The sequence below is a fragment of the Rosa chinensis genome, chromosome 2 (assembly GCF_002994745.2).
Source record: "Rosa chinensis cultivar Old Blush chromosome 2, RchiOBHm-V2, whole genome shotgun sequence".
Lineage (NCBI taxonomy): Eukaryota > Viridiplantae > Streptophyta > Magnoliopsida > Rosales > Rosaceae > Rosa > Rosa chinensis.
Genome location: NC_037089.1, coordinates 77509782 through 77535692, shown reverse-complemented (window position 1 = coordinate 77535692; position 25911 = coordinate 77509782). Strand labels below are relative to the sequence as shown.

Here is a 25911-nt window from a genome sequence, read left to right as displayed (position 1 = left end):
GGTCGAAGAGAGGGGCTGAGAAGGGGAGGCCCGTGGAAAGAGAAAGGACAGACGGCCACTGCAGCTCCGGCTTCGGCTTCTCGATCTCAGCAATTGGGAGATTCGCTGGATTTCAGACGAGAGATGAGAGAGAAGGAGGCGGACAAGGAGGAGGAAATCAAGCCATCGGAGCCAGAGAAGGCGAAAGAGGTCGTCGGTTACTGGACGGGGGCGACAGATGACTTCGGTTGCGGTGTCTCTGTATCGCGGTGTAGGGAAAGAGGACGATCGGTCGCGGTGCGGGTGAAAGAGGAAGTCAGTCTCGGTGTTTCTGTATCGCGGCCGGTGTGGGGAAAAATAGAGGAAAACCTAGCTAGTCAATCAGTCGTGGAAAGACTAAGTGTTGGGAGGGAGTTAAAATTTTGCTCCCGCTTCCTTAATTTTTGACTTAGTACATTTCCGCGTTTTTTTAAAATTTTGTTTGAAAAGTATAGACATCAGTTCAGCATAAGAACCGATGTTAATTATTTTATAGAAATCAGATTTTTTAGAACCGATGTTATAAACACAATTTACATCAGTTGAAATCCTAACTGATTTTAAAGACATGATGTCTATTAGCATTATTCTAGTAGTGTAAAGAGATCGCCTGTCAAGGGCTCGAAAGAGCACATAATGGATGGGATTCATAATCGACATGTATGGCCATCATTTGTTGAGGACCCAATTTTGTACGTTGTGACGGCACAATTGGCACGTGGACTGCATACCAAAATGCGCGTAAGTGCGAAACATCAGGTTCGTACCCAGTCACCAACTGTAACACGGAGTAAGGTTGGGTAGCAGTGGGCCTCAACGGGACCAACATAGCTGCATGCAAGATTGCATAGCCCCACACAAAAACTAGGAGCTTGGTGCGCATTACCAAGATTCTATTTGCGAGACCATCTTGGGTGTGAACATAGGGAACTATATGTTCAGCATCAATCCCAAGGGATATGCAATAATCATCGAAAGACTTCGATGTAAACTCTCCGGTATTATCAAGTCTTATAAACTTTATGGGATAATCCGAGTGGTGAACTCTCAATTTCATGATCTGGGTGAGAGTTTAGCAAAAGCAGTATTTTCTTATGGACAGTAGTGTAACATGTGATCACTTTGTCGATACATCAACCAAAACCATTAATATTTAACTGGTCCACATGGTGGTTGGATATGTCCACAAATTTCCCTTGCATTCTGTGCAGAAAAATGGTGGTGTATGTACTAGTTTTTGCATATGATGGTCTAGTATTAAATATTCTTAACGAGTATGGCATAGTGTGTCATATATACAGGACCCTTATTCAGAAGGGGTTGCACCTACGATGAGTTGAGGATACAGTGCATCATACTTTGACCTGGGTGTCCCAAAAGGTCATGCCATAGCAAGTAGTTGCTTGAATTAGTTAGCTTCTAGCTAACAGATTTCAATTTCTCCAATGTACGCTTCTGGCTGCACACTCGGAGGTTATACAAAGATATTCCACGCATTTTTCTCAGTGGTTTCAGCGTGGTAACTGTTGGTTCGAATATCCTTAACACTCAATAACGTTCTTCTGGAACGTGGAGATTATAAGGCCTCATTAATGGTAGGTTCAGTACCATTGGACAACATACTGTGGGTTTTGCCATAACCCTCTATCAGGTTGGATTGGCCTGATACGGTTGTCACAGAGGTATGAATAGACAATAAGTTTGAAAAACATCTCCGATCTGGGAGTATGGTGTGTGTAATAGCACTTTTAACCAGACAACAAACTTCCCCACAGAATATGTCTATTCATTTATTTAATTCAATGGATCACATGTATAAACAAGTTTATTGAATTAAATATATTCGAACATAACCACATTTTCATAATCCAAAATAATTGAAAACATAAATCACCAAAATCCGAAGATGTTTCATTCATTAAGATGAAATAGATATGGCACAAGGGGCCAATTATACCCATGTCTTCGAGTTCTAATCCTCGGTATGTTCAGTAACTGCCTGAAAATCCGTGATCTCTAGTGTGGAATCAATAGAAAATGACCCTTTAATAAAGTTGGTATTTCGAGTTCCGCGACCGGCGTAATACTCATCTACTGCTTCGGCTATCGCACAACAGGTGCGGGACCAGCAGTCAATTCCTCCACATCGATAATAAAGATAATGTTGATTCTGGTGGCAGCGGGCCGGACCAGTATTCCTTTCAACTCGGGCTTGCTGAGTTATGGCATCATGGTTCCTGTCACGTGGAGCCTAATTACATGGCCTCTTGGGCTTTGGTCAAGTGGCAGACGGTTATATGGGTTAATTTCGTTCTGCCAATCATGTCTTGCTTCAAGCAAGAAATGGTCATCTGATGGTGAAAGTGCTCTTCTAGAGCGACCCAAAGAGTCTGTGTATCCTCTTCATCAGATACTCAACTTGGAGTGTTTTCTCCATATGTTTCCTTTGAACATTATGGCACTCACCTTAAAAACCTTAGTGACGACATTGTCATGAGTATCGATTGTTGATGTCATCTTCTTTGTAGTCAGATGAATTTTCACATCTTGAGTCCACTTTAGATAGTTTCTTCCGGAAACCTCCAAAGCAACAAAGTCAAACATGTTGAGATTTGACATTTGTTATAGGAAAGGAACAAATAATATTAGTGCTTTGGGTAATATCATCCATAAGCAAGTAATGAGAACTTCAGGTTCTATAACATGGTATGAAAAATCGGATTAGACATGTAAAATCTACTGGTTTTATCATGTGTGGTGAATTTATGAAAGGAAACTTCAAGTTTCTTAAATGGCATTATCGAAACTACAAGTTCGATTTATATATGAACTACAGGTTCATTTAGAACTTCTAGTTCATTAGGTACCTGCATTTTCTACACATATATTCTAGTGCGAAAATTCAGACAAGTAACACAATAATATTGAAAAAGGTAAATTGTAATAATATCTCACAAATTGGATAAATTGAAATCATAAATCAATTGAGATATTAATTGCATGCTAGTAAAATAACATATTAATTATCACACAATTATGTGAATAAATGCTTCTGGCAATTAATTACACATATTAAATATAGTGAATCTATTTACAATATGAAATCATTTTTCCTTTTATTTTTGATTCTGCTGGACCAAAGAAGGAGTGGGCTTGATAGTGAAGCCTATCGGGCTTAGTCTGCAGGCTTGTGACCCGGGCTTTCATGCGTAAGTCAAATGGTGTGTGAGGCATGCTGGGCTGCTTGGTCCCACGGAGGAAGAGTGGGCCTGCTGGGCTCAGGCTGGTCTGCCAAGGAATGAAAAATTATTACTCAACCCTTTCGGTAACTCCAATTGAATACGACCAGGTAAGGAAGGATGAGGTTTAGGTGGAGCGAGGCTCACTTAAGTATACTGCCTCATCTGAACCTTGCCTAGACATCGCATCCAACTGGATGAGCCTACTTTGAGAAGATTCATAACTTTTGTCATGGTAACATGTAGTGAGCTGCTATTCTGGCCTTGCAACTTGGGCTTGAGCTTCTGGCTCGAATTTTTTGTTATGACTTTGGGCTTGATTTGAGCTTCTGACTCAGCCTCTATTAATATTCACAATTATAACATAACCAAATTCAATATATGTTATTAAATCGTAACATAAATAAATTAATGCAGCGGTTAGATACCTAAGGAAATGGGTTCAAATCCCATTAATGCTTCTGGCATTTCGTATAGGTAATAAATTGGGTAAATGCTTCTGGCATAAGGAATTATAATGGCATAATTCAAATTAGTGTAACAAAAAATTAAGCCCATAATTCTTCTATCATAATTCACGCAATAATTCAGAATTGTCTCAATGTGATAATGAAGTGATTGTGGTAATGAGCAAAAATTACAATGGTAATTGCTTTGGATAAAATCAATCAAAATCAAATCACGGGTTGAATCAATTGATCAATCACCAATTATATGGAGTTGAATATGCTTTTGGCAGTATTAATATTAAATGTGTTGATAAATTCCAGCTAGCCATAGTGGCATAGTGGACAATGTGCTAGGCTAATGCATGATGTGGCTGGGTTCGAATCCCAGGAGCAGCAAAATCCCTTTTCTTTTTGCTTGTTTTTTAATTGGTATGCACTATATGGTACTACTGGACCAAATGCTTCAAATCCAAGAATCCTAACCCTTTTTTTTCTTTTCCAACCAAACAATCCAAAGCCAAATAAACCAAGACACATAAACGAATATATATAAATATGTATATACCAAATATTAGGGTTCATGCATCATGGTGATTGTTCATATTCAATCATTAGGCTCAATAAACATGAATATGAAATTAGATTTTGGAAAACATTACTTGATGAAGAACGGATGAATCTTCAGCTTATGTGGGCAGAACTGAGAAAGTTGTCTTCTCATCCAATCCAAGAACTAGTCACCTCTTCTGGTAGGAAATCCCGAATCTCAAAGCTATTCGATCCAAATCTTAGAGCTAGTCGTGAACACGGAGCAGATTCTCTTCTGAACAGCTGCTACTTCAAATGGTGTATAGGTCTCAAAACAACTCCAATATGGCTGAAATTTGGAGGTCAAAGAGAAGAGGCAGAGACGAACAACTTTGATGAAGGAAAGTTTTTGATCTGACGTCCCAATCAAGAGGTTTCGGGGTGTGCAAACAGGCTGCAGCAGGGGGTTTTTTTTTTCTTGGCTAGAGCTTTGGTTAGAGCTTCGTGCTGATAACGTGTTGTAAAACAGAAAAATTTCTGAGAGAGAGAGAGAGAGTTTGGACACAGAGAATCAGATTGTGTGTATTATTCATCTCACCATGAGGAGCCTTATATAGGACTACATGGTGTACACAAAAGGGTAATGCTTAATTACAATCCAATCACTCCTACAATTACAACCTATCAATCACCAATCTATAGGGATATGCACCTATTACTCAACATCTATTTACATGATTATCCACAAATATTTACAACACAGTTGACATTATAATATTTGATGATTTTGTACTGTGCAACTATAGAAAAAGGAAATTACATGTACTGTAGACAGACAGTGGAGCATTAGAACACGGGACAGCCGTCGACCTCTATGCCCTTGGCGGTTGGACAAACTGCCAAGTCACAGTGTTCACCATTTGTTCCCCACCAAGTCAAACTTGTATTCTCAATCCCTACTGAAAGGTAAATTAAAACTGCCATGAAAGCCACCCCAGCATCTAATGCTGCTGAAAGAACGTAATTGTACCTCTGCCACCACTCCTTCCTGTAACGGAAGACAAAAAAGTTGAAGATGGTTCCGACTACGATCCAGGAATTGTAGTTCAATGCTGTAGCTGGTGGCATATAAGCTGTTGCTCCTAGAAGGACTGGGAGATTTATGAGACGTATCCAAGTTTGCTTTGGGAATGCCTTGTGTAGTAGCCAAACAATAACTGGTCCTATAAAACCTCCGAGGAAGAACCAGTTCATGGCACTATAGTTTCCAAGGCTTCCAAATATACGTCTTGGTCCTGCCAAACCCCATATCACAGACGCGTCAAAGAAGACTCGGTCACCTGGGCACGTCCAAGGACTATCCGATTGAGGATCATCCACGCATATGTTCTTGATAGAGTGCAGCAACCACTCTGCTACCACAAGGTTCGTGGTTCCCGCAAGAATTGTTCCTATGAACTAGATGTCACAAAATGCATCAGATGAGAAACATATAAGAGAATGATCAGGAGTGAAGGTTGTTAATATGCAGATTTAATATATATACCTGAACTAAGAACATTGATCTTGGAGGGATCTTCATGTAATGTCCAAGCTTGAAATCTTGTAGGAAGGAGACTGCTTGAGCCATGCTCATGTAGCCGTAAGTTTTGAAGCATACATTGGCTATTGGTCTACCTGGTAATATGATTCCCATGATGTACTCTGTTATTATGTTTAGTCCTGGTGTCTGTACATTGATCAGGGATCAAAACATTCGTGAGTGAGAAATCTGGTATAGCAAAAGCCACTTGACGTACTACTTTCAAGGATAAGTTGAAATATTCAACACTGATATGTTTTGCTGCAAACTAAAACAAAAGAGGAACCATGTATCTCACCTGGTTTGTTGTTGCTGTTATGATGCTGATAGGAAGGGTGAATGTAAAGGCTATGGCACCAGCAAATAGAAGTCCCCACCATGGCATCTGAACCTGATCATTCAAGAATATGCAAAGTACAAGGGAAACTGCAAGTGTAACGGCCAGCAACACGTAAAACCACCAGGAAGGTATGTCCTTGTATTTTCTCATCAATCTAGTATGGATGTCATCCTTTCCTTGGTAAGAAGCACGATAGCGATCCATGATCTCTCTGCCATTGAGTTTTATATCATACATGGTATGTCAATATAATCTTTTCAGAACACCAAGAACCGTGTAACTCAGTATAATTTTTTCTAAGAACCATTTATAATTTTATATTACCTTCCATAGAACAACCCTACATGTGTGAGGGTGGAAGCGATAGTGGCAAAACCAAAGCCATAAGTGAGGGCAAAAAAGGTGCTTAAGTGAATTCGTCCCTGCTCCTTATACTTTGCTATATCTAACTCAAAATTGTCATTGACAATAGCTGGTATGTCGTAGCGTTGACCTGCTGCAGTAAACAAGTGTGAGGAAAAGATGGGAAACTTCTGTGCATCGTACAAGTCCAATCCCCAGTATGCTGTAGGGATTACAATGTAGATTATCAATGCATAGCCGACGAAAACATTAGCAATGGCAAAGAAAGGGCAGATGAGGGGGCTGAACAAGAAGGATGCCACTGCAGTCCAGTCAAGCGTAATGGCTCCAACTCCAAGGCCTCTCATGCCTGAGCCAATCTGCTGGGCTGTAACCGACTTGGAGAATATCCAACATACCCATGATATGTTTGTGAGGGTGGTGAAGAGATACCCTGGGAAAGCATACCATGTAAAACTGCAAACTAGAGCAATTAGGAAGAACTTTGCCCGTGAAATGCGCTGGTCACCTTTCTCCTCTTTCTCATGCAAAGCCCTGTAAGCAGTTAATTAGCTATCAGATTATAAATCACATTAATAAACATTGATGTAATGTTTGAAGCTAGGTTATAATGACTTTGAAACTTTAGTGTCATGAATTTAACATATCTTAGTTAGCATGTTTATATGGATGTTATATGCGTCTTTAAGATAGTCCATAGTGAATCATTATGAGATAATGAAATTGCACAAGTTAGGAGTGATATCTATTGAGTTTGAAAGACTAAGAAGGAATTGGAGGGCTATAAATATTGTGATAAAGTCATGAGGCAAGTCTACCCTTAAACGTTTCTGCATACTATATACATACAGTAGTAGTGGTATATGATTTATCACACAAGCAAATCAGTGAATGACAAAAGTCAATTTGGTACACAACCCCAAGGAGTACCGACTTGATTTTTTTTTTTGAAAAGCCGACTTGATTTTCTTTATCGACGTATTGCAGACCAGAGTTGAAAACACATGCAGGGATCTTACTGTTGAGGAGGTATTACTTTATCATTCACTTATCATTGGACGTCTATCCAACTTTTTCCACTTTTGGGTTGTGTTTGTTGAAGGATGCCGATATAGTGTGGCTCTACAAACTAGGGTTTAGGATTGTAATAGGAAAGTATTATAGGTATTCAATTGTATTCGGATTCTCTTACCTTTTGTATATAAGGGCTCCTATTATCAATAATAAACACACAATTCTATATAAGGGCTTCTATTATCAATAATAAACACACAATTCTATTCTCCTACAACACGTTATCAGCATGAGTTCTAACCCTAGCCGGAAAAAAAGAAAAAAACCCTAAAAACCCTAAACATCAAAATCTGCCGCAGCCTCCCTGCCTCAGCTTTCCTGCCGAGCCTGCAACCCTCCCCTGCAGCCTCATCCTGCATCTTCCTGCAAACCCCTGCACACCACGCTGCTGCTCCCTGCACACCTGCGCACCAGCCCGCACGCACCCGCTAGCCCACCAGCCCCTGCTCCGAACCTTGCTGCTGCCGCACCTTTTGTCGCGCAGCCCATCAGCCTCGCAGACCTGCAGCCTCGCAGCCCCGCAAGCCGCAAGCACTGCAGCCCCCTGCACACCCGCCCAACACCAGGCCTCCACAGCGCCGACCCGATCTCGACCCAGATTGCCTGCAGCACTAACCCGATCTCGACCCGCCTGCAGCAGCCCACTCCAGCAGCCAACACCTCCGCGCCTCCCTGTCTGCCAGCGCCCCGCGACCGCATCTGCAAACCTCCCATCGCTGTAGACCAGAAGAAGACGACGCAGCAGAGAACAGAGGAAAGGAAGTAAGCAAGCAGAAGAAGACCGAAAGAAAAAGAAGAAAAAAAAGAGAAGGGACCCGGCCCAAGAAAAAAGAAAGAAAAAAAGAAAAAGAAAAGGAAAGGGGACCCGGCCGGCCAGAAAAAAAAAGGGGAGAGAAAAAAAAACAAAAAAAAAAAAAAAAGGAGGAAAGCCCAAAGAACAACAACCCAGAAGAAAAAAAAACACGCATGCTTCAACACGCGCGTGTCCTCAAGCCAAGAACAATCACGTAAGTTTTTATAATTAAGGTTGCTGCTTTCTTGTATTTAAATTCTTTTTATTTTCTGCAAATATTGGAATATATGTTGCCAAATGATTTTGATATTTAACAAAGCGGAATTGTGGGGATTCACGCTTAACGAACTAAGAGTGTTCGTGTGAACTAAGAGCGTTCACAATACTTGGACTAAGAGCGTCCGTAAGCATCAAATTGTGACCATATTAAAACATTATTGTTTGGTCTAATCCAAAAGAGATTCTTGGAAATTGATTTCTTGGTAGCATAGCTCGGAAATCTCATTATTTTAGTTTTCGTGAAAGTTTAACTCCGAAACTAATATATTTTCTCTTCTTATTTTCAGGATGTCGAATGAACCTAGACTCGACTTTCCCATGTTTGACTCAATAGGCTCGAATTACCACAGTTGGGTTACCGATGTTGAGAATCATCTCACTTCCAAGGGAATATTACCCATAATCCAGGCACCTAACCCGGATCTTGTGTTCAACGGAACATCTCAAAGCATGCTCAAGCAGTTATCTTGATGAGACGCCATATGGATAAGGCACTCAGATTGGAGTATATGTCGATCAAGGATGCAAGAGAGCTATGGGTAGCGCTAGAAGAGCGCTTTGGCAATGTCCAAGATTCCCTCCTCCCTGACTTGAAGGTTCAATGGAACAATCTGCGCTTTGCTGACTTCAAGTCTGTTGCTGAATATAATTCAGAGGCTCTTCGCTTACAATCCATGTTGAGATTCTGTGGACAACATGTCACAGAGCAAGAGCTAATTGAGAAGACTCTCTCCACCTTCCCCGTTTCAGCCATTGTGGTATCAAAGCAATACCGTACTGAAGTCAATGCTGGACGGATCACAAGGTTTCATCAGCTTATCAATATCATATCTGTAGTTGAGAAACATGATAACATACTCGTGAGGAATTATAATTCAAGGCCCATTGGAACTAAGAGTGTTCATGAGGCGAATTATAATGCACCCAAAAGAGGGCGCAAGGAGCGGAACCCTAGGAATAAGGGACATGAGGGATGTATGGGTCCATATAACTGCCCTAATCAGGAAGGAAACCGCAAATTTGGAGTGGATACACGTGGTGGCAATGCCACACGTGGGAGAGGGGGTCGTGGCAACCCTATCTGTGGTAATAGAGCCATAGCTCGTGGTGGTGGCGCCATGGGTAGTGGTGGAGGCGCCAATCCTCCTAGGGAACGCCCACAGCGTGCACAACGTGCACCTCAATTGAAGGGAGGCAACCACAATGATATGTGTCATCGATGTGGATCTAGTGAGCATTGGTTCAAGCAATGCAAGGCAAGCGAGCAACTAGCTTCAAGATACAGGGCATACAGGGACCTGAGGGAGCAAGAAGTGTACCTTGCAGAAGAAGAAGAAGAAAATGGTGGAGACGTTAATCTCACCATAGAGGACTTCAAAGCTGAAGATGAAGTGCACAAGGATGCTGCAGACTTTGATTAGAAATAGTCCTCTTTATTTTTCAAGAATCATGTAATAGTCAATAAATGACAATTGTTTTAACTCTTTCTTATGTGGCGTACCCAATAAAATATGATGTTTAGGAAAGTCATTGAGATAATTGGTACTTAAGCGAGCCTCGCTCCACCAACCTCTCTCTCTACTTTCCTGGTCATATTCGATTGGAGTTGCCAAACGAATAGAGTGACTACAATGTGTCTCAGTTTGATTTTCTTTGTTTTGGATTATACCTTTTTGGAACATTTGATGTAATCATTGGCTACATTTATTAATAAAGTATCGTATTATTAAATGTCATGGACATGTTTTTAATTTCGAACATTATTATTTCTCAGTATGTTTCCTGGAGAGTTGGAATGCCTTGTTGATAGTGACACCACACATACTATATTGCGACATAGGCAACTATTTCTATGCATGACGCCTAGTCGATCTTCTGTGACTACGATGGCTGGACCATCACAATTGATTCATGGTTGAGGACCAGCTCAATTTATGTTGCCAAATGGCACAAGTATTAATGTCACCGAAGCTCTATATGCTCCTAGGGCTGGAAGGACCCTATTGAGTTTTAAAGATATAAGAGCCAATGGTTTTCATGTGGAAACACATTGTGAGAATGGACAAGAGTTCCTTTGCATCACCTCTAATGACTACGGACATAAACGAGTGTTGGAGAAACTTATGTGTCGCTCTAGTGGGTTGTATGCAACCGCTATTCGAGTCATTGAATCCAACCATATCATGAGAGATGACTTATGGGATTCTGACACATATAGGCTTTGGCATGATCATCTAGGACACCCAGGTCGTGATCTGATAATCCGTATACTAAAGACTTCGCACGGACATTCATTTTTCAAAACGAAAAGAAGTCAGAACAAAAATTCGGTCCAAGGTAGGGCCAGAGCCGCCTACCCCCTGCGGCCCAACAGTGGTATTGACAGCACTAATGCCTCCTTGGTTCCTTTCTCTACTTCTAAAGTCAATTGTGACTTCGTGGCTCAACCGGATTCTTCCATGGTTGCTTCTAAAGCCCATCTTTCGTTTTGCAAAGCCTGCTCTTTAGCAAAATTAGGATCGAAACCATCCTATGCAAAGGACACTAAACAAAATATTCCATTCTTGCAACGAATCCAAGGTGATATTTGTGGACCTATCCAACCAGCTTGCGGACCATTTAGATATTTTATGGTGTTGGTTGATGCATCAACACGTTGGTCACATGTCATGCTTTTGTCCACCAGAAATGCTGCATTTACTAAACTCCTAGCACAAATCATTAAATTAATGGCTCACCACCCTGATCATCCCATTAAGTCAATTCGTCTTGACAATGCTGGAGAGTTTACATCAAAAACTTTTGATGACTATTGCATGTCCATTGGGATTGAGGTTGAACACCCTGTTCCTCACATTCACACCCAAAATGGTCTCGCAGACGCCACCATTAAAAGACTTCAAATGGTTGCTAGAGCATTGGTTATGCGCACCAATCTCCCTGTTTTTGCTTGGGGCTATGCAATATTGCATGCAGCTGTGCTTATTCGTCTGAGGCCTACTGCCACTCAACCCTTTTCTGCATCCCAGATGGTTACTGGGTATGAGCCTAATGTCTCACACTTACGCATATTTGGGTATGCAGTTTATGTGTCAATTGCGCCGCCACAGCGCACCAAAATGGGTCCTCAAAGACGATTAGGCATTTATGTTGGATATGACTCTCCAACCATTATCCGCTATTTGGAACCCTTAACAGGCGATCAATTTACCGCAAGATTTGCGGATTGTCACTTTGATGAGACAGTCTTCCCGTCGTTAGGGGATTGTCACTTTACTGCAAGATTTCCCGTCGTTGCGGATTGTCACTTTACTGCAAACGTGCCTGCAAGGATTGATGTCCCTAAAAATAGTGGACATGGCGCCACCTCTAGGGGTATTGAGCATGGCGCTGCAACCACTAATGGTGATGGCAATGTGGCTCAGGCCGGGCTCCCAGCAAGGAAACGTGGGAGGCCCAAAGGTTAGATGGATTCTCGCCCGAGAAAGAAAGCGAATTTGGCACAAAGAGATCCATTAATCATCGACATAAATAACCCGTCTCATGAAGATATTCCGGATTATGGTTATGTCCAAGAAACATCATTGGGGGACGCTCCAATGTCAGAACCAATACCAGAGAATAGAGAGATCTCCATGAATTACACTAGTGTACATGAGACGTTGAGTCGAGACTTTATTATCCTTGATGACGCGTTTGCATACTCTATCGCTCAAAGAATTATAGAACATGATGATATCGAACCTCGCTCTGTTGAAGAATGTCAACGAAGAGCAGACTGGCCTAAATGGAAAAATGCGATCCAGGTTGAATTGGATTCACTAACAAAGAGACAGGTATTTGGGCCTATAACGCTGACACCCCCAAGTATAAAGCCTGTTGGCCATAAATGAGTCTTTGTTAGAAAGCGTAATGAGAAAAATGAGGTTGTTAGATACAAAGCCCGCCTTGTGGCCAAGGTTTCTCACAACGCCCTGGAATCGACTACGAGGAGACATATTCTCCCGTAATGGACGTTATAACGTTCCGCTACCTTGTCAGTTAGGTAGTTTCCGAAAAACTTGACATGCAGCTTATGGATGTGGTTACAGCATATGTCTATGGGGATCTAGATTCAGAGATATATATGAAGGTTCCAGATGGACTTCAATTACCCAAATCAAGTGGCTCTAAACCACGGAGCGCGTTTTCAATAAGATTGAGACGCTCACTATATGGATTGAAACAATCCGGACGGATGTGGTATAACAGTCTAAGTGACTACTTGATTGGGAAGGGATATGTCAATGATGAAATATGCCCATGTGTGTTTATAAAGAGAACAAGTTCCGGATTTGCAATTATAGCAGTTTATGTCGATGACATGAACCTAATTGGAACTCTAGATGAGTTAAAGGAAACTGCTAAGTACTTGAAATCCGAATTTGAGATGAAAGATCTTGGGAAAACATGGTTTTGTCTCAGACTGGAAATCGAGCACCGTAGTGATGGGATTATGATCCACCAGTCAGCGTATACTCAAAAATTATTAAGGCGCTTTAATGAAGATAAAGCAAAGCCTGTGAGTATTTCCATGATAGGTCGTAGTCTTGAGCCTGAAAAAGACCCGTTTCGTCCAAGGGATGAGGACGAAAACTTATTAGAGGCTGAAGTGCCCTATCTAAGTGCAATAGGCGCATTGTTGTACTTAGCTCAATGCACAAGACCGGACATCTCATTCGCAGTGAACTTGTTAGCTAGACATAGTTCTACGCCAACATACCGCCATTGGATTGGCATAAAGACAATCGTTCTATACCTGAGAGGTACGATTGATATGGGCTTGTTTTATCCCTACAGAGAGAAGAGAAATAACGGAAGTGTGAGATCGGACTCCACAAGGCAAAACGCCACCTTCCGTGCTCCTCCTCCCCTCCATCAAAATAACAATGATGTCTTGATGGGTTTTGCTGATGCAGGGTATCTTTCTGACCCTCACAAAGGTCGCTCCCAAACGGGTTATGTCTTTACCATGGGAAGCACTGCGATATCTAGGAGGTCTACAAAGCAGACCCTTGTTGCTACTTCCTCAAATCATGCAGAGATTATTGCTCTACATGAAGCCGTGTGAGAATGCATATGGCTAAGGTCTGTAGTTAGACACATACGAGGAACTTGTGGTTTGAAGTCTACCACAGATGAACCTACATGCATTTATGAAGATAATGCAGCTTGTATTGAGCAAATGAAATTAGGTTTCATCAAGGGCGACAACACCAAGCATATATCGCCAAAGTTCTTTTACAATCAGCAACAACAGGCACTTCTAAATATTGAAGTGAACTAGATCCGATCAGAGGATAATGTAGCAGACTTATTTACTAAGTTGTTACCTAAATCCACCTTTGAGAAACATGTGAAGAGCATTGGATTGAGAAAGTTATCCGAACTCCCATGATTGTAGCAATCAGGGGGAGATATTGACATCAGGTGGAGGCATGATGTCTACATGTTCGATCTCGAAGAGTGAAGGATGTGTTGTGCTCTTTTTGTCCTTCGACCAGGGTTATTTTTGTCCCACAGGGTTTTTGTTACCTGGCAAGGTTTTTAACAAGGCAACGATCAAAGCGTCATCACCAAGTTTGAGCGGCACAAGGGGGAGTGTTGAAGGATGTCGACATAGTGTGCCTCTACAAACTAGGGTTTAGGATTGTAATAGGAAAGTATTATAGGTATTCAATTGTATTCGGATTCTCTTACCTTCTGTATAACTTGTAACTCCCTATATAAGGGCTCCTATTATCAATAATAAACACACAATTCTATTCTCCTACAACAGTGTTTATAATTATAGTATGAGGAAGTAGAAATGGAGTTCGGGTCCTCGGAAGATTGATTAAGCGAGTTTTGTCAGGTAATATGTTGGAAGAGGAATATTTTGCTAGCAGTAGCATCCAAGAACCTTGACCTCTACTTTTCTCTGTCTTTCTTGTTCGAGATGGTCGGTGGAAATGGAGGACACAGATCGTGACTGGAAATTGCTTACGGTCTTACCGAAGGATAAGGCATGAAAGAAGGTAATAGAATTTCGGGATTTTTTTTCCATCCATAAGGTAATTGGATTAGGAAACATCACAAGGAAAACCACTTGACTGAATAGAGAGACTCAAGTTTCACATCAAATTTTTATGTGGATTTTGGTTCCTGTCACCACCTAATTTTCTTCCATCTGCATAATATAACTCTCTGGCAACCTAGGGTTTGGAAAGAGTGAAGGAGCAGTGGTCGCTCGTCCGGCGGCGCCTCCTCATCGATCGGGGCTTCCCGCCTCAGCGACGAATGGCAGGTATTGCCGGACGGGAGATGGGGGTCTTGAGACCTTCGATCTTGTCTTCTTTGCGGTGGTCGGGGCTTGGCATGATTCTTCTCTACTCTCAGGCAGAGGCGCAGGCGGGGAGGAGGAATTCGGCGGCGGTGCAGGCTTGGAGCAAGGGGTCAGAGACCAGATCGTGGCGGCGGCTTGCCATGGATCGTATGGCGTTGATCTCTGTTCGGAGGTGGGTCGCTCGGCGATGTTTGCAGCTGTGGGTTCGGGCTCCCGGGAGGATGGGCACAGATGGGTGGAGCGATTTCGTTCCGAGGTGGAAGTGCTCGGCAATTCCATTCTTGTTTCTCGGTGGATTGGATTGGAGTGGATGTGTTTCCAGATCTGGATCCGGCCGACGACAGGCAGGTGAATCGGTGTGGCTTGCGGTGTTGAATGGGTACCTCTGGGGTGGTGAGCTCGAAGGGCAAGAGTTGTGGCGGTGGTCTGCCGGCGGGCAAATTGGAGAGAGGGAAGTTGTTCGTCATAGCTTTGGTCTGGTGCGTGAAGGGATGGTCAATCATGGTAGTTTCTTTCAGTTTTTTACTAGGGTTTTAGTTTCAGGGTTTTGGTTAGGTCGAATAAATCGTCCCTACTCTTTTGAGCTAGGGTTTGGAGGTTCTGGTCGTGTTGTGGAGCCATCTATATGGTGTTACTCCTGGGAACAATATGTTATAATTTTGATGCTGGTTGGTTATCAACGGAAAGGTGGATTTCCCTTTCACGTGGTCTGGCGGTTTATGGACACGGTGTGGAAGAGGGTGGAGTGGTTCGTCTGGATGTTGGTGACGAGGTTGTATCGTGACGCTCGGGATTGGTTATCGTTCTTTGTAGCCTGGGGTGATAGGCGGAAAAATTGGTTAGGGGTTGAACCTTTTCGGTTCATGGATGTTACTATTAGTGACGGACCCATAACTATGGATCTTGGTAGGAATATGTGTCGTGGTGTTGATACCACAACCGGTTATTCCAATGCTTTGTAATTTTTTTGGTTATTAATGGATTCTTTTCTTCTCAAAAAAAAAAAAAAAAAAACTCTCTGACAACCTTTTTTGGCATATGCAGAAATTTTCTCTTGTGGTTGGAAATTGGATAATTCCAATATCACATCATGTCATATGGGTAAGATCATTAACTCTTCTTGATTTGGAAATTATTATCAGTGTTCTAAAAATCGATTGGTAGGGGATAGATAAGCGGTGGGGAGGGACCTAACGCCCAATTACTTAGGCGGAGATTATACAGGGACCTACGCTAATATTTTTTATTTTAGCTTTAATATATAACATATAGATAAGCGTTTAATTAAAACAAAAAAATCATAGTCAATAATAATTGATTGAAAACATGGAGAAAAGTTAAGTATATAATTACTTATAAATCAAAAGTTAGTTTTTAAGTACTTAATCTAAATAAATAAAAAATTCAACAATTTTCTTAAGCTCGACATATCTAGGCGCTATCTAAACTAATCGAGACGACTGACCACTTTCTAGCTCTTAGACAGGTCTAGGTTGCCACCAAGAGGGATTTTTATAACACTGGTTACATAAATTTTGCAAAATCTCTTTATTAAAACAAGGGATTAATTTCAGTTTACCTCCCTGAGGTTAGGGGTAGTCATCATGTTAGTCCCTCGAGTTTCAATTTAATCAGTAACACCCTTGTACTCTCCAAATTCATCAACCGTGTCTAATTTCTACTATTCCGTCCAATTTGGACCGTTAAGTCTGACTTTTGAGGGCTAAAATGGTCATTTCAAGACAAAAAAAAAACAAAAACAAAAAAAAGAATTTTTTTTTCTTTTTTTCGCTTTTTTTTTTCTTGTTTTTTTTTCCTTTTTCTTCGCTTATTATTATTATTATTATTATTATTATTATTATTATTTTATAATTTTGTCTTCAACCTATACACCACAAGTTATAATAGGTTTATAAAAACAAAAAAAAAACTCTTGGTGGTCAAAAAGGTGCTCGTTGGTCTACGATATTTGTGATATATCTCCGATAAAGCAAAGAATTTTAGGATATATCTATAAAATATAATAGGTTTATAAAGTGAAGAATTTTAGGATATATCCCCAATAAAGTGAAGAAATATCTATAAAATATGATTAAAAAAATAAATACATATATTTCTTCACTTTATTGGGGATATATCCTAAAATTCTTCACTTTATTGTGATATATCTCCGATAAAGCAAAAAAATTTATATTTTAAACCTATTATATTTAAACCTATTATAGGATATATTTTAAACCTATTATATTTTATAGATATATTTTACAAACATATCCTAAAATTTTTTGCTTTATCGGAGATATATCACAAATATCGTAGACCAACGAGCACCTTTTTGACCACCAAGAGTTTTTTTTTGTTTTTATAAACCTATTATAACTTGTGGTGTATAGGTTGAAGACAAAATTATAAAATAATAATAATAATAATAATAAGAGAAGAAAAAGAAAAAAAAACAAGAAAATAAAAAAATGCAAAAAAAAAAAAACGAAAAAAAGAAATTTTTTTTTTGTCTTGAAATGACCATTTTAGCCCTCAAAAGTCAGACTTAACGGTCCAAATTGGACGGAATAGTAGAAATTGGACACAGTTGATGAATTTGGAGAGTACAAGGGTGTTACTGATTAAATTGAAACTCGAGGGACTAACATGATGACGACCCCTAACCTCAGGGGGTAAACTGAAATTAATCATAAAACAAGTTACAAGTTGAGTGAGAACGAAGTGCAAAAGAGGACTTAAAAAAAATAGAGCTGAAACCCACTAATTTTGATCGTTGATATGGGCGTCTTTGAAATCTTTAGGTCAATCTCTGCTGCTGGTCCATTTAAGATGCTAATTGACTCTTCTCAGTTGACAATATGTATGGATAGATTTCTAGTCTATGGGAGATGCAAGCCACTATTGGAGAGATTTGCTTGATATGAGGTAACTGCATGTGCTTAATTGACTAGCTGACCACTACATCTCTATATAATTATAAGAATGACAGCAACGGTGAATGCTTTTAATCAACAATGACACTAGGAAAACTACAAACTAGCCCCTATTCGCTAAAAATAAATGAAAACTCACTACTAGCAAAATAACAACACACACGGATTTACTGTAGTTAAAAGCCACAGATATCCGTGTGAAATAGAAATACTGACAGAAATCCGTGTGAAATGAGCATAATGGGGCCCACAATAATTTATACAATAACAATATCAACGGATATCCGTATGAATAAACAACAGTCACAGATATCTGTGTAAAAACTAAAACATTTTCACACGGATATCTGTGTGAAAAACAATTCACACGGATTTCTGTATGTATTATAAATTAGTTTATTTTGAAATCATTAATTTTTTATGTTATGTGAATTATGGAGGGACGGATTTCCGTTACAATAAGTATTTGATACAGATTTCTGTGTGAAATGAGTAATACACTCGGATTTCCGTGTGAAAATGTTGACACAGTAATCCGTGTGAAAAAGCCAAAACGGAGACTACACACAGAAATCCGTGTGCATAAACAATAGTAACTGATGTCTGTGTAAAAACTAAAACATTTTCACACGGATATCTGTGTGAAAATAACAATTAGCTACAAAATTCCGTGTGAAAAAATATAGGTGTATATAAGGTTGACCATTTATTTGATATCGAAATAACGACTGATTGAGTTAATTTTTTTTACACAATATCTATTAATACACTATAAATAGATGGGTAATGTCAAATTTATTGATTTTCAATTTTGATTTATTGGTTCGCACCAAATTCTTATATGTCTACTAATGTGGTATAACTAGTTTATTAGTTGTCAAGAAAAGTATACATTTAATGAGTAACAATGTGGAGCAAATAGATTTTATCAAAATCGACCGTTGGATGTTGTCATGATTAGAATAAATAGTTATGGTCAAAATATCAGCTATTTTTGTTATCGTTTAGGTCTCGATCTACTATATCAACCCTTAACCCTAAATACCACATAAAACTAATATGCTCATAACCGCTCATTCGCAACTTATTTTTTCGATCTGTCAGCTCTCATACTCTCATGAATATGAGGTATACCAAATAATGTAAAAATTTTGTAAAATTTATCTCCTTGTGGTTTAACTCCCCTTAGGGAAGTATCGATGTATATAAGGTTAACCACTTTATTTGATATTGAAATAATGGCTCTAATTTGAGTTAATTTTTTTACACCATACCTATTAATATGCTATAAATACCCATCTCAAATTTATTAATTTTCAATTTTTAATTTTTGGATTGCACAAAATTCTTATATGTCTACTAATGTGGTATAACTAGTTTATTAGTTATAATGAAAAGTATACCTTCCATAAGCAACAATGCGTAGGAAATAGACTTTATCAAAATCGACCGTAGGATGTTATCATGATAAGAATAAATGGTTGTGTTCAAAATTTCAGCTATTTTCGTCGTCGTTTGGGTTTCGATCTAGTAGGTCAACCCTAAACTTTAAATACTACATAAAACTAATATGCTCATAACCGCACACTCCTAACTTTTTTTTTTGATCTGTAAACTCTTATGCTCTCATGGGTAGAAGCTATATCAAGTAATGTAAAAATTTCTGAAATTTTATCTCCTCAAGGGTCGGCTCCCCTTAGGGAAGTAGAAGCTTTTAAAGGATTGACCAGTTTTTGGTACAGACATCTGTGTGCAATGAGTAATACACACAGATATCTGTGTGAAATGTTAACACAGAAATCCGTGTGAAAAGAACAATGAGCTACAAAATTCCGTGTGAAAAAGGAGACTACACACAGAAATCCGTGTGAATAAACAACAGTAACTGATGTCTGTGTAAAAACTAAAACCTATTCACACGGATGTCCGTGTGAAAAGAAAAATTAGCTACAGAATTCCGTGTGAAAAAGTATATGTGTATATAAAGTTCACCACTTATTTGATATTGAAAGAACGGCAGATTGAGTTAATTTTTTTACACCGTACCTATTAATACGCTATAAATAGATGAGTAATGTCAAATTTATCAATTTTTTATTTTTATTTTTTGGATTGCACAAAATTTTTATATGTCTACTAATGTGGTATAACTAGTTTATTAGTTATAATGAAAAGTATACCTTCCATAAGCAACAATGCGTAGAAAATAGACTTTATCAAAATCGACCGTAGGATGTTATCATGATAAGAATAAATGGTTGTGTTCAAAATTTCAGCTATTTTCGTCGTCGTTTGGGTTTCGATCTAGTAGGTCAACCCTAAATTTTAAAGACTACATAAAACTAATATGCTCATAACCGCTCACTCGTAACTTATTTTTTTGATCTGTAAACTCTCATGCTCTCATGGGTAGAAGCTATATCAAGTAATGTAAAAATTTCTGAAATTTTATCTCCTCAAGGGTCGGCTCCTCTTAGGGAAGTAGTAGCGTTTAAAGGGTTGACCGGTTTTTGGTACAGACATCTGTGTGAAATAAGTAACACACACAGAAATCCGTGTGAAAAGAACCATTCGCTACAGAATTCTGTGTGAAAAACTCTATTAGCTACAGAATTCCGTTACAACAAGTGTTTATTACAGAATTATCTGTGAAATGAGCAACACACGAATATCTGTGTGAAATGAAAAATTAGCTACTAAATTCCGTGTGAAAAAATAGAATAGAGACAGAATTCAGTGTAAACAATAATTAACATGACAGTTATATATTACCAAGATAAATACACACGAAAATCAGTGGTAAATATATATGTATTTCACACGGATTTTCGTGGTAAATTTTTTCCCGCTCACTTTTTTGGAACAAATTCAATTTCCCTCCCGTAGTAGTATTACACACGGATTTCCGTGGATTTCTTAAGTACATACACACGGATATCCGTAGCAAAGGTAAATGTATTTCACACGGATTTCCGTGTGCAATACTATAAACACACAGATATCTGAAAATTTTCCACAAAATAACAACACATAGGGATTTACTGTATTTAAAAGCCACAGAAATCCGTGTGAAATAGAAATACTAACAGAAATCCGTGTGAAATACTAACAGATATGTAGCTCACACGGATTTTCGTTGTAAATTTTTTTCCCGCTCACTTTTTTGGAATAAATTCAATTTCCCTCCCGTAGTAGTACTACACACGGATTTCTGTGGATTACTGAGCTATACACACGGATATCAGTAGCAAGGGTAAATGTATTTCACACGGATATCCGTGGCAATTCCGCTTATAACCAGCACATTGATCCAAATCTGAAGCATATCGATCCCTATTTCTCTCTCTCCTCTCCCCGAGCTGAAAACAGAGCATGGAGTCTCCGGCTCCGTTCTCCCTCCTCCGGCCACCGTTTGACGCCAAACCACATCCTACAGCTTCGTATCTTCCTTGTACAGCTGCCTGTGGTAGCCTTGAGCGACGGCACGGCCTGTATCGGCGGCGGTAACCACGTTTCCATTTTCGGCCGTTTTGGTTCAAACCGAGATTTCTCCTATCTCCGGCCACTAAAACTCGAGTTCTTTAGTTTGTTGAACTAGTATCAAGGAGTAGAACATGCAAAAAGAAGTACCGGACCCGAAGCAACCGTTTTTACGTTGAACGGAGCATCTATCGGAAACTGCAGTTTTTCCGGCCAAACCGGACTGTTTTGGTAATTTTCGATCACTTTTACTCATTTTCTGACTTCGTGCTAGTTATAAATGTTTCTCAAAATGATGAAACGAAGCGGAGAAGCCCGGCCCCAACACCATTGGAGGTGGTCGGCGGCGGCTCTGCCCGTAACTCCGGCGACCTTTTTCGGCCAGTTCCGGGGGTCCCAAGAGAAGTTTCTGCTCATTTTTAGATTCTACATGTCGATACGATCATTTTGATATATAGCATGTGAATTTTGGATATCGTATGATTTAGTTGTGAATTTTACAATTTCAATCGATTTTGATAGTTCGATTTGTGATATGTGAAGATCGGACCATCCGTTAGACTTGTAATTTTGATATGATGATCGTAGGACTGTCACAAATGTGGGTCTTGCAGAAACTACCTACCTATATTGATTTTCAATTTGCTTGAGACGTGTTACTCTATGACATTGTCTTGGTTGCCATACAGACGAATACCGGTAATCGAAGACAAAGTTCGGTTATGTCAAGCTCTCATCCAAACTTTTCACATTTCACTTGGAATGTTGCAGCTTGGGCAGACAATGAAATTAGTAGTACTTGCATTGTTGATGATCATGTACTAATTTTTATTCTAATTAGCATTGGTATGAAATGTAAAAAAATATCTTGCTATGAATGTAAAGTTTGAATATTTTCGATTGAGTTGTGGATTTGTTCATTTTATTGTAAATATTTGTAATATATTTAAATTGTAGAAAAATAAAAGTATTTTTTTGAATAAAAAATAAAAGTATTATTATGTTTAGGTTGCAAATTAATTAGCAGAAATTTTTTTTTTAACATGCTGTTACTTTTACACACAGAAATCAGTGAGAGTTAGGGTAAAAGGATTTGACACAGAAATCCGTGTGAGATAGGTATGTATTTGACACAGAAATCCGTGTGAGATTGGTACGTATTTGGTACAGAAATCCGTGTGAAATAGAGTTGTTCACACGGATGCATTCCATTACGGTGATCTATATTTACGGAAAGATAGTGAGGCCCACTTCTAATATTCACACGGACAAAATAATCCGTGTGAGATAGGTATGTATTTGACACAGAAATCCGTGTGAGATAAGTACGTATTTGGCACAGAAATCCGTGTGAAATAGAGTTGTTCACACGGATTGCAGCTAATTCCGGTAATTTATATTTGTGGAATTATAGTGGGGCCCACGTAAGTATTTCACACGGACAACATAATCCGTGGCGGATGAGCATTACCCCCCCTCCAAACCACACGGTAATACCAATCTGTGCGTGCACCGTGGGTAAAAGCTATCACACACTGAAATCCGTGTGAGATAGTCTTATTACCCACAGATTAAAATCCGTGGGTAATTGTTGTTTTGCTAGTAGTGACTCATACCCATACATGTAATTTCGACAATTTTCATTCTTTAGGTCTCTTCATAAAAAATTATTCCTGTCAAATGCCAATTAAGCAGTAAATTTTCAGTCATTTAAACTAACACAATGTGTAAATTAATTTTACAATTAGTATAATGACAACTATATATAAACAAATGAATGATCCTTATCTATTTATTGCAAAAGTGGAGGGTGCAAATTTGTGAACTTACCGCCATCCCCGAGTGATTATTTATAAATAATGATGAAGAAGATGATAAAAGGCATACCGGAAAAGTGAAACCTGAACGAGTGTGTTCGGCCACCACATATGAGCAGGCTCCACAACATACTTTCTCAGGAGTCCAGCCCAACCATATCCCAACACCTACATAACCATTTTTCGCTCAAATTAGATACAAATTAGAGAATACTATTAACTTTCTCTTTAAGATTCTTCTATATTTTATCCGTACATTCTTTTTCTTTCATCATGGAGAATGAATGATGTTAGAGCATGACTTAGAACATATTAAGATTGTTGTGATGAGAAAACAAATATCACGTGGTAGCCCGCATACTTTCTTAAGAGTCCAGCATAGTTATGACTGAAAAATTAAACAATCTCATCATCTCATGACTTGATAAGATTGTTTAGCTAAATAATTAAGCAAAACTGAACAATTTTTACTTTGGTCAGAAACAAAAAGCAAACCATATATCGACGAAATCCATTTTAAAGGCAAAGATATTTAAACTATACAACAAGCCAGCTAATACAGTCAGGCCACCATCTGTCACGTTCGGCAGCTCCGATGAAATTATGAATCCCACTTTTCGCTGTATGGTCTGCTTGGCAGCACAAGAAAAACCAAACCAGAAAAAGTTGTAAACGGGGTTCTCGATCATGTGCGTACCTGGGTTGTTATAATAAGCAGCCAGCTAGCGAGGAAAGTGATCTTCCGCATATAAAACTTCGTGATGATGTTGACAATCCCCACAGCGTAAGCCGAGCCAGATCCGAAAGCACTTCCGGCGTTGGCGAAAATGGTGATCAGCACATGCTCTTTGATGTTGAACGGACCGGGGTTCAGGGAAACCTCAGAGCCAAGTCCAGGGATCCGGAACTTGGTGGTGGGGAGGATTCTGGCCATGAAGTGGCCTATGGGGAGCGTAGCGACTTGTACGGTGATTTGGGTGATGATGAGTGGCTCGGTTCTGTAGGCGAAGAACTGGTTGAGAAAGGAGAGGAGGGCGCAGGAGAGGAGGCCTAGGAACCACATTCGGAAGGTCCAGACGGGGAGGGTCGGGTCGTCGTCGTTGGTCACCGTCAGACGGACTTGCTCGACGGGGGAGACATCGTCGTCGTCTTCGATTTTGGGTTTGGGAGCTTCTAATTCCATAACAGTTCCCATTTTGGGTTGAGACTAAAGAGAAATGAGTAGCTAGCTAGAGAGCTGTGGTGTTTGGGGAAGGAAGGGTTAGCAGGGGCTTTAAATGCATGGGGAAATGGGGGTGACGTGTGGACTTTCGAGGATTATTACACAAGTGGGCTTGACTAAGGAGTGGGGCCTGTGGGACCTATGGAGAAAAAAAATAGTGAATAATTATGGACGAAAAGGATTGAGCCAGGCATGATTTTTTAATCGTTTATTTATGAAGTCATGTTTACCATTTATTCAAGGGCGACGAGACCATTTGTAAAATTCTTGCAGTGTTCTTGGAGCCGGGATTTACCGGTTACTGTTTAATTAGTAGACTAAATAATACTTCTTCGTTTTTTTTTTTTTTTTTTAACTTTCTTTTGAGTCAAAGTTCATGAAGTTTGAAGTTTGACGAAGTGGGGTTAGCTCAGTAGTCAGAGCACCCACTACCTAATGACTAAGTCATGGGTTCGAGTCACCATGGGGGTAGGAGTGAAATCCTTTAATCTTCTTTTCTAAAATTAGAAAATTAAAAAAAAAAAGTTCATGAAGTTTGCAAAATAACACAAATAAGTCCAAGGAATATGAGAAGCTACTTTCTCTCTCCTCTCTCTCCTTGCGTCTTTTAGGGTTAGGGCTAGGATTTGGTTGACCGCCAGCATTTTCATGGCAACTACTGCCAAAGGATGGTGAGCCTGGCCTCGAGACTCTCATTGAAGGACAGTGAAGATCCGGTAGACTTCGGTGATCTTAAGAACCCATGGAAGTTTTACCTCTCTCGCAATCACTTTATAGTAGGGTGGTTGACCACTTGTGGATAGGTAAATATCGATTCTTTCCCGAGTGTGATTCACTCTATGTGGCGTTTGAATGGGATTGTGGGAGTGCAGCAATGACAAGATCGATTCACGTTCTCCTTTTCCAATGAAAGAGACATCTCTCAGGTCAAGAGAGGCGGCTCGAGTGTTTTCAACGTTCAATGGTGCTACTTAATAACTATGACGACACATCTGACATTACAGTCGTCTCTATGAATTTTGTTTAGATCTAGGTGGAGATTCAAGAGTTGCCTCGGGTGTTTCTTACTAGTGATACTCTTCGGTTGATTGGAGAAACAATTGGGTCGGTGCTTGAGGTTGATGAGCAGGGCTGCGCAGTGGTAAGGCTTGGTTCGGGTCACTCTCTCAATCCGGAATCTGGTGCATCTGAATAGGAGATTTAGGGTGTGACGTCCCGAACCCGAATTCACCGGTTTACTAGTCATTTGGACGGTAAACAACTTTTACTTTCACTTTTACTGTCGTTTCAATGCTTTTAGGGGGCCCTAAAAGTTGACTTTTTCTTCGGGTCAAAATTTGAGAAAATTTCCTTCATGAAAGTTGTAGAGGACGTTAAACCGAGCGCGTGCATATGTGGTACGTAAAAATCGGAGTTCGTATGCAAAA

The 25911-nt window shown here is 39.7% G+C and overlaps 1 protein-coding gene across 1 annotated transcript in view; it reads right to left on the bottom strand.

Annotated features, from left to right (window-relative positions):
* The window catches only part of LOC112188083 (oligopeptide transporter 4), a 41689-nt gene extending 17185 nt beyond the window's left edge, over positions 1–24504 (bottom strand). Inside the window, exons 1-6 of the mRNA XM_024327106.2 lie at positions 23960–24504; positions 23333–23430; positions 6481–7053; positions 6115–6367; positions 5781–5963; positions 4998–5692 (exon numbers count right to left, since the gene is read on the bottom strand). Of these exons, the coding sequence (XP_024182874.1) occupies positions 5081–5692; positions 5781–5963; positions 6115–6367; positions 6481–7053; positions 23333–23430; positions 23960–24457 (2217 nt within the window). The 5' untranslated portion in view covers positions 24458–24504 and the 3' untranslated portion in view covers positions 4998–5080. The remainder of the gene's footprint in view (positions 1–4997; positions 5693–5780; positions 5964–6114; positions 6368–6480; positions 7054–23332; positions 23431–23959) is intronic.
* Positions 24505–25911: the final 1407 nt, after the last annotated feature.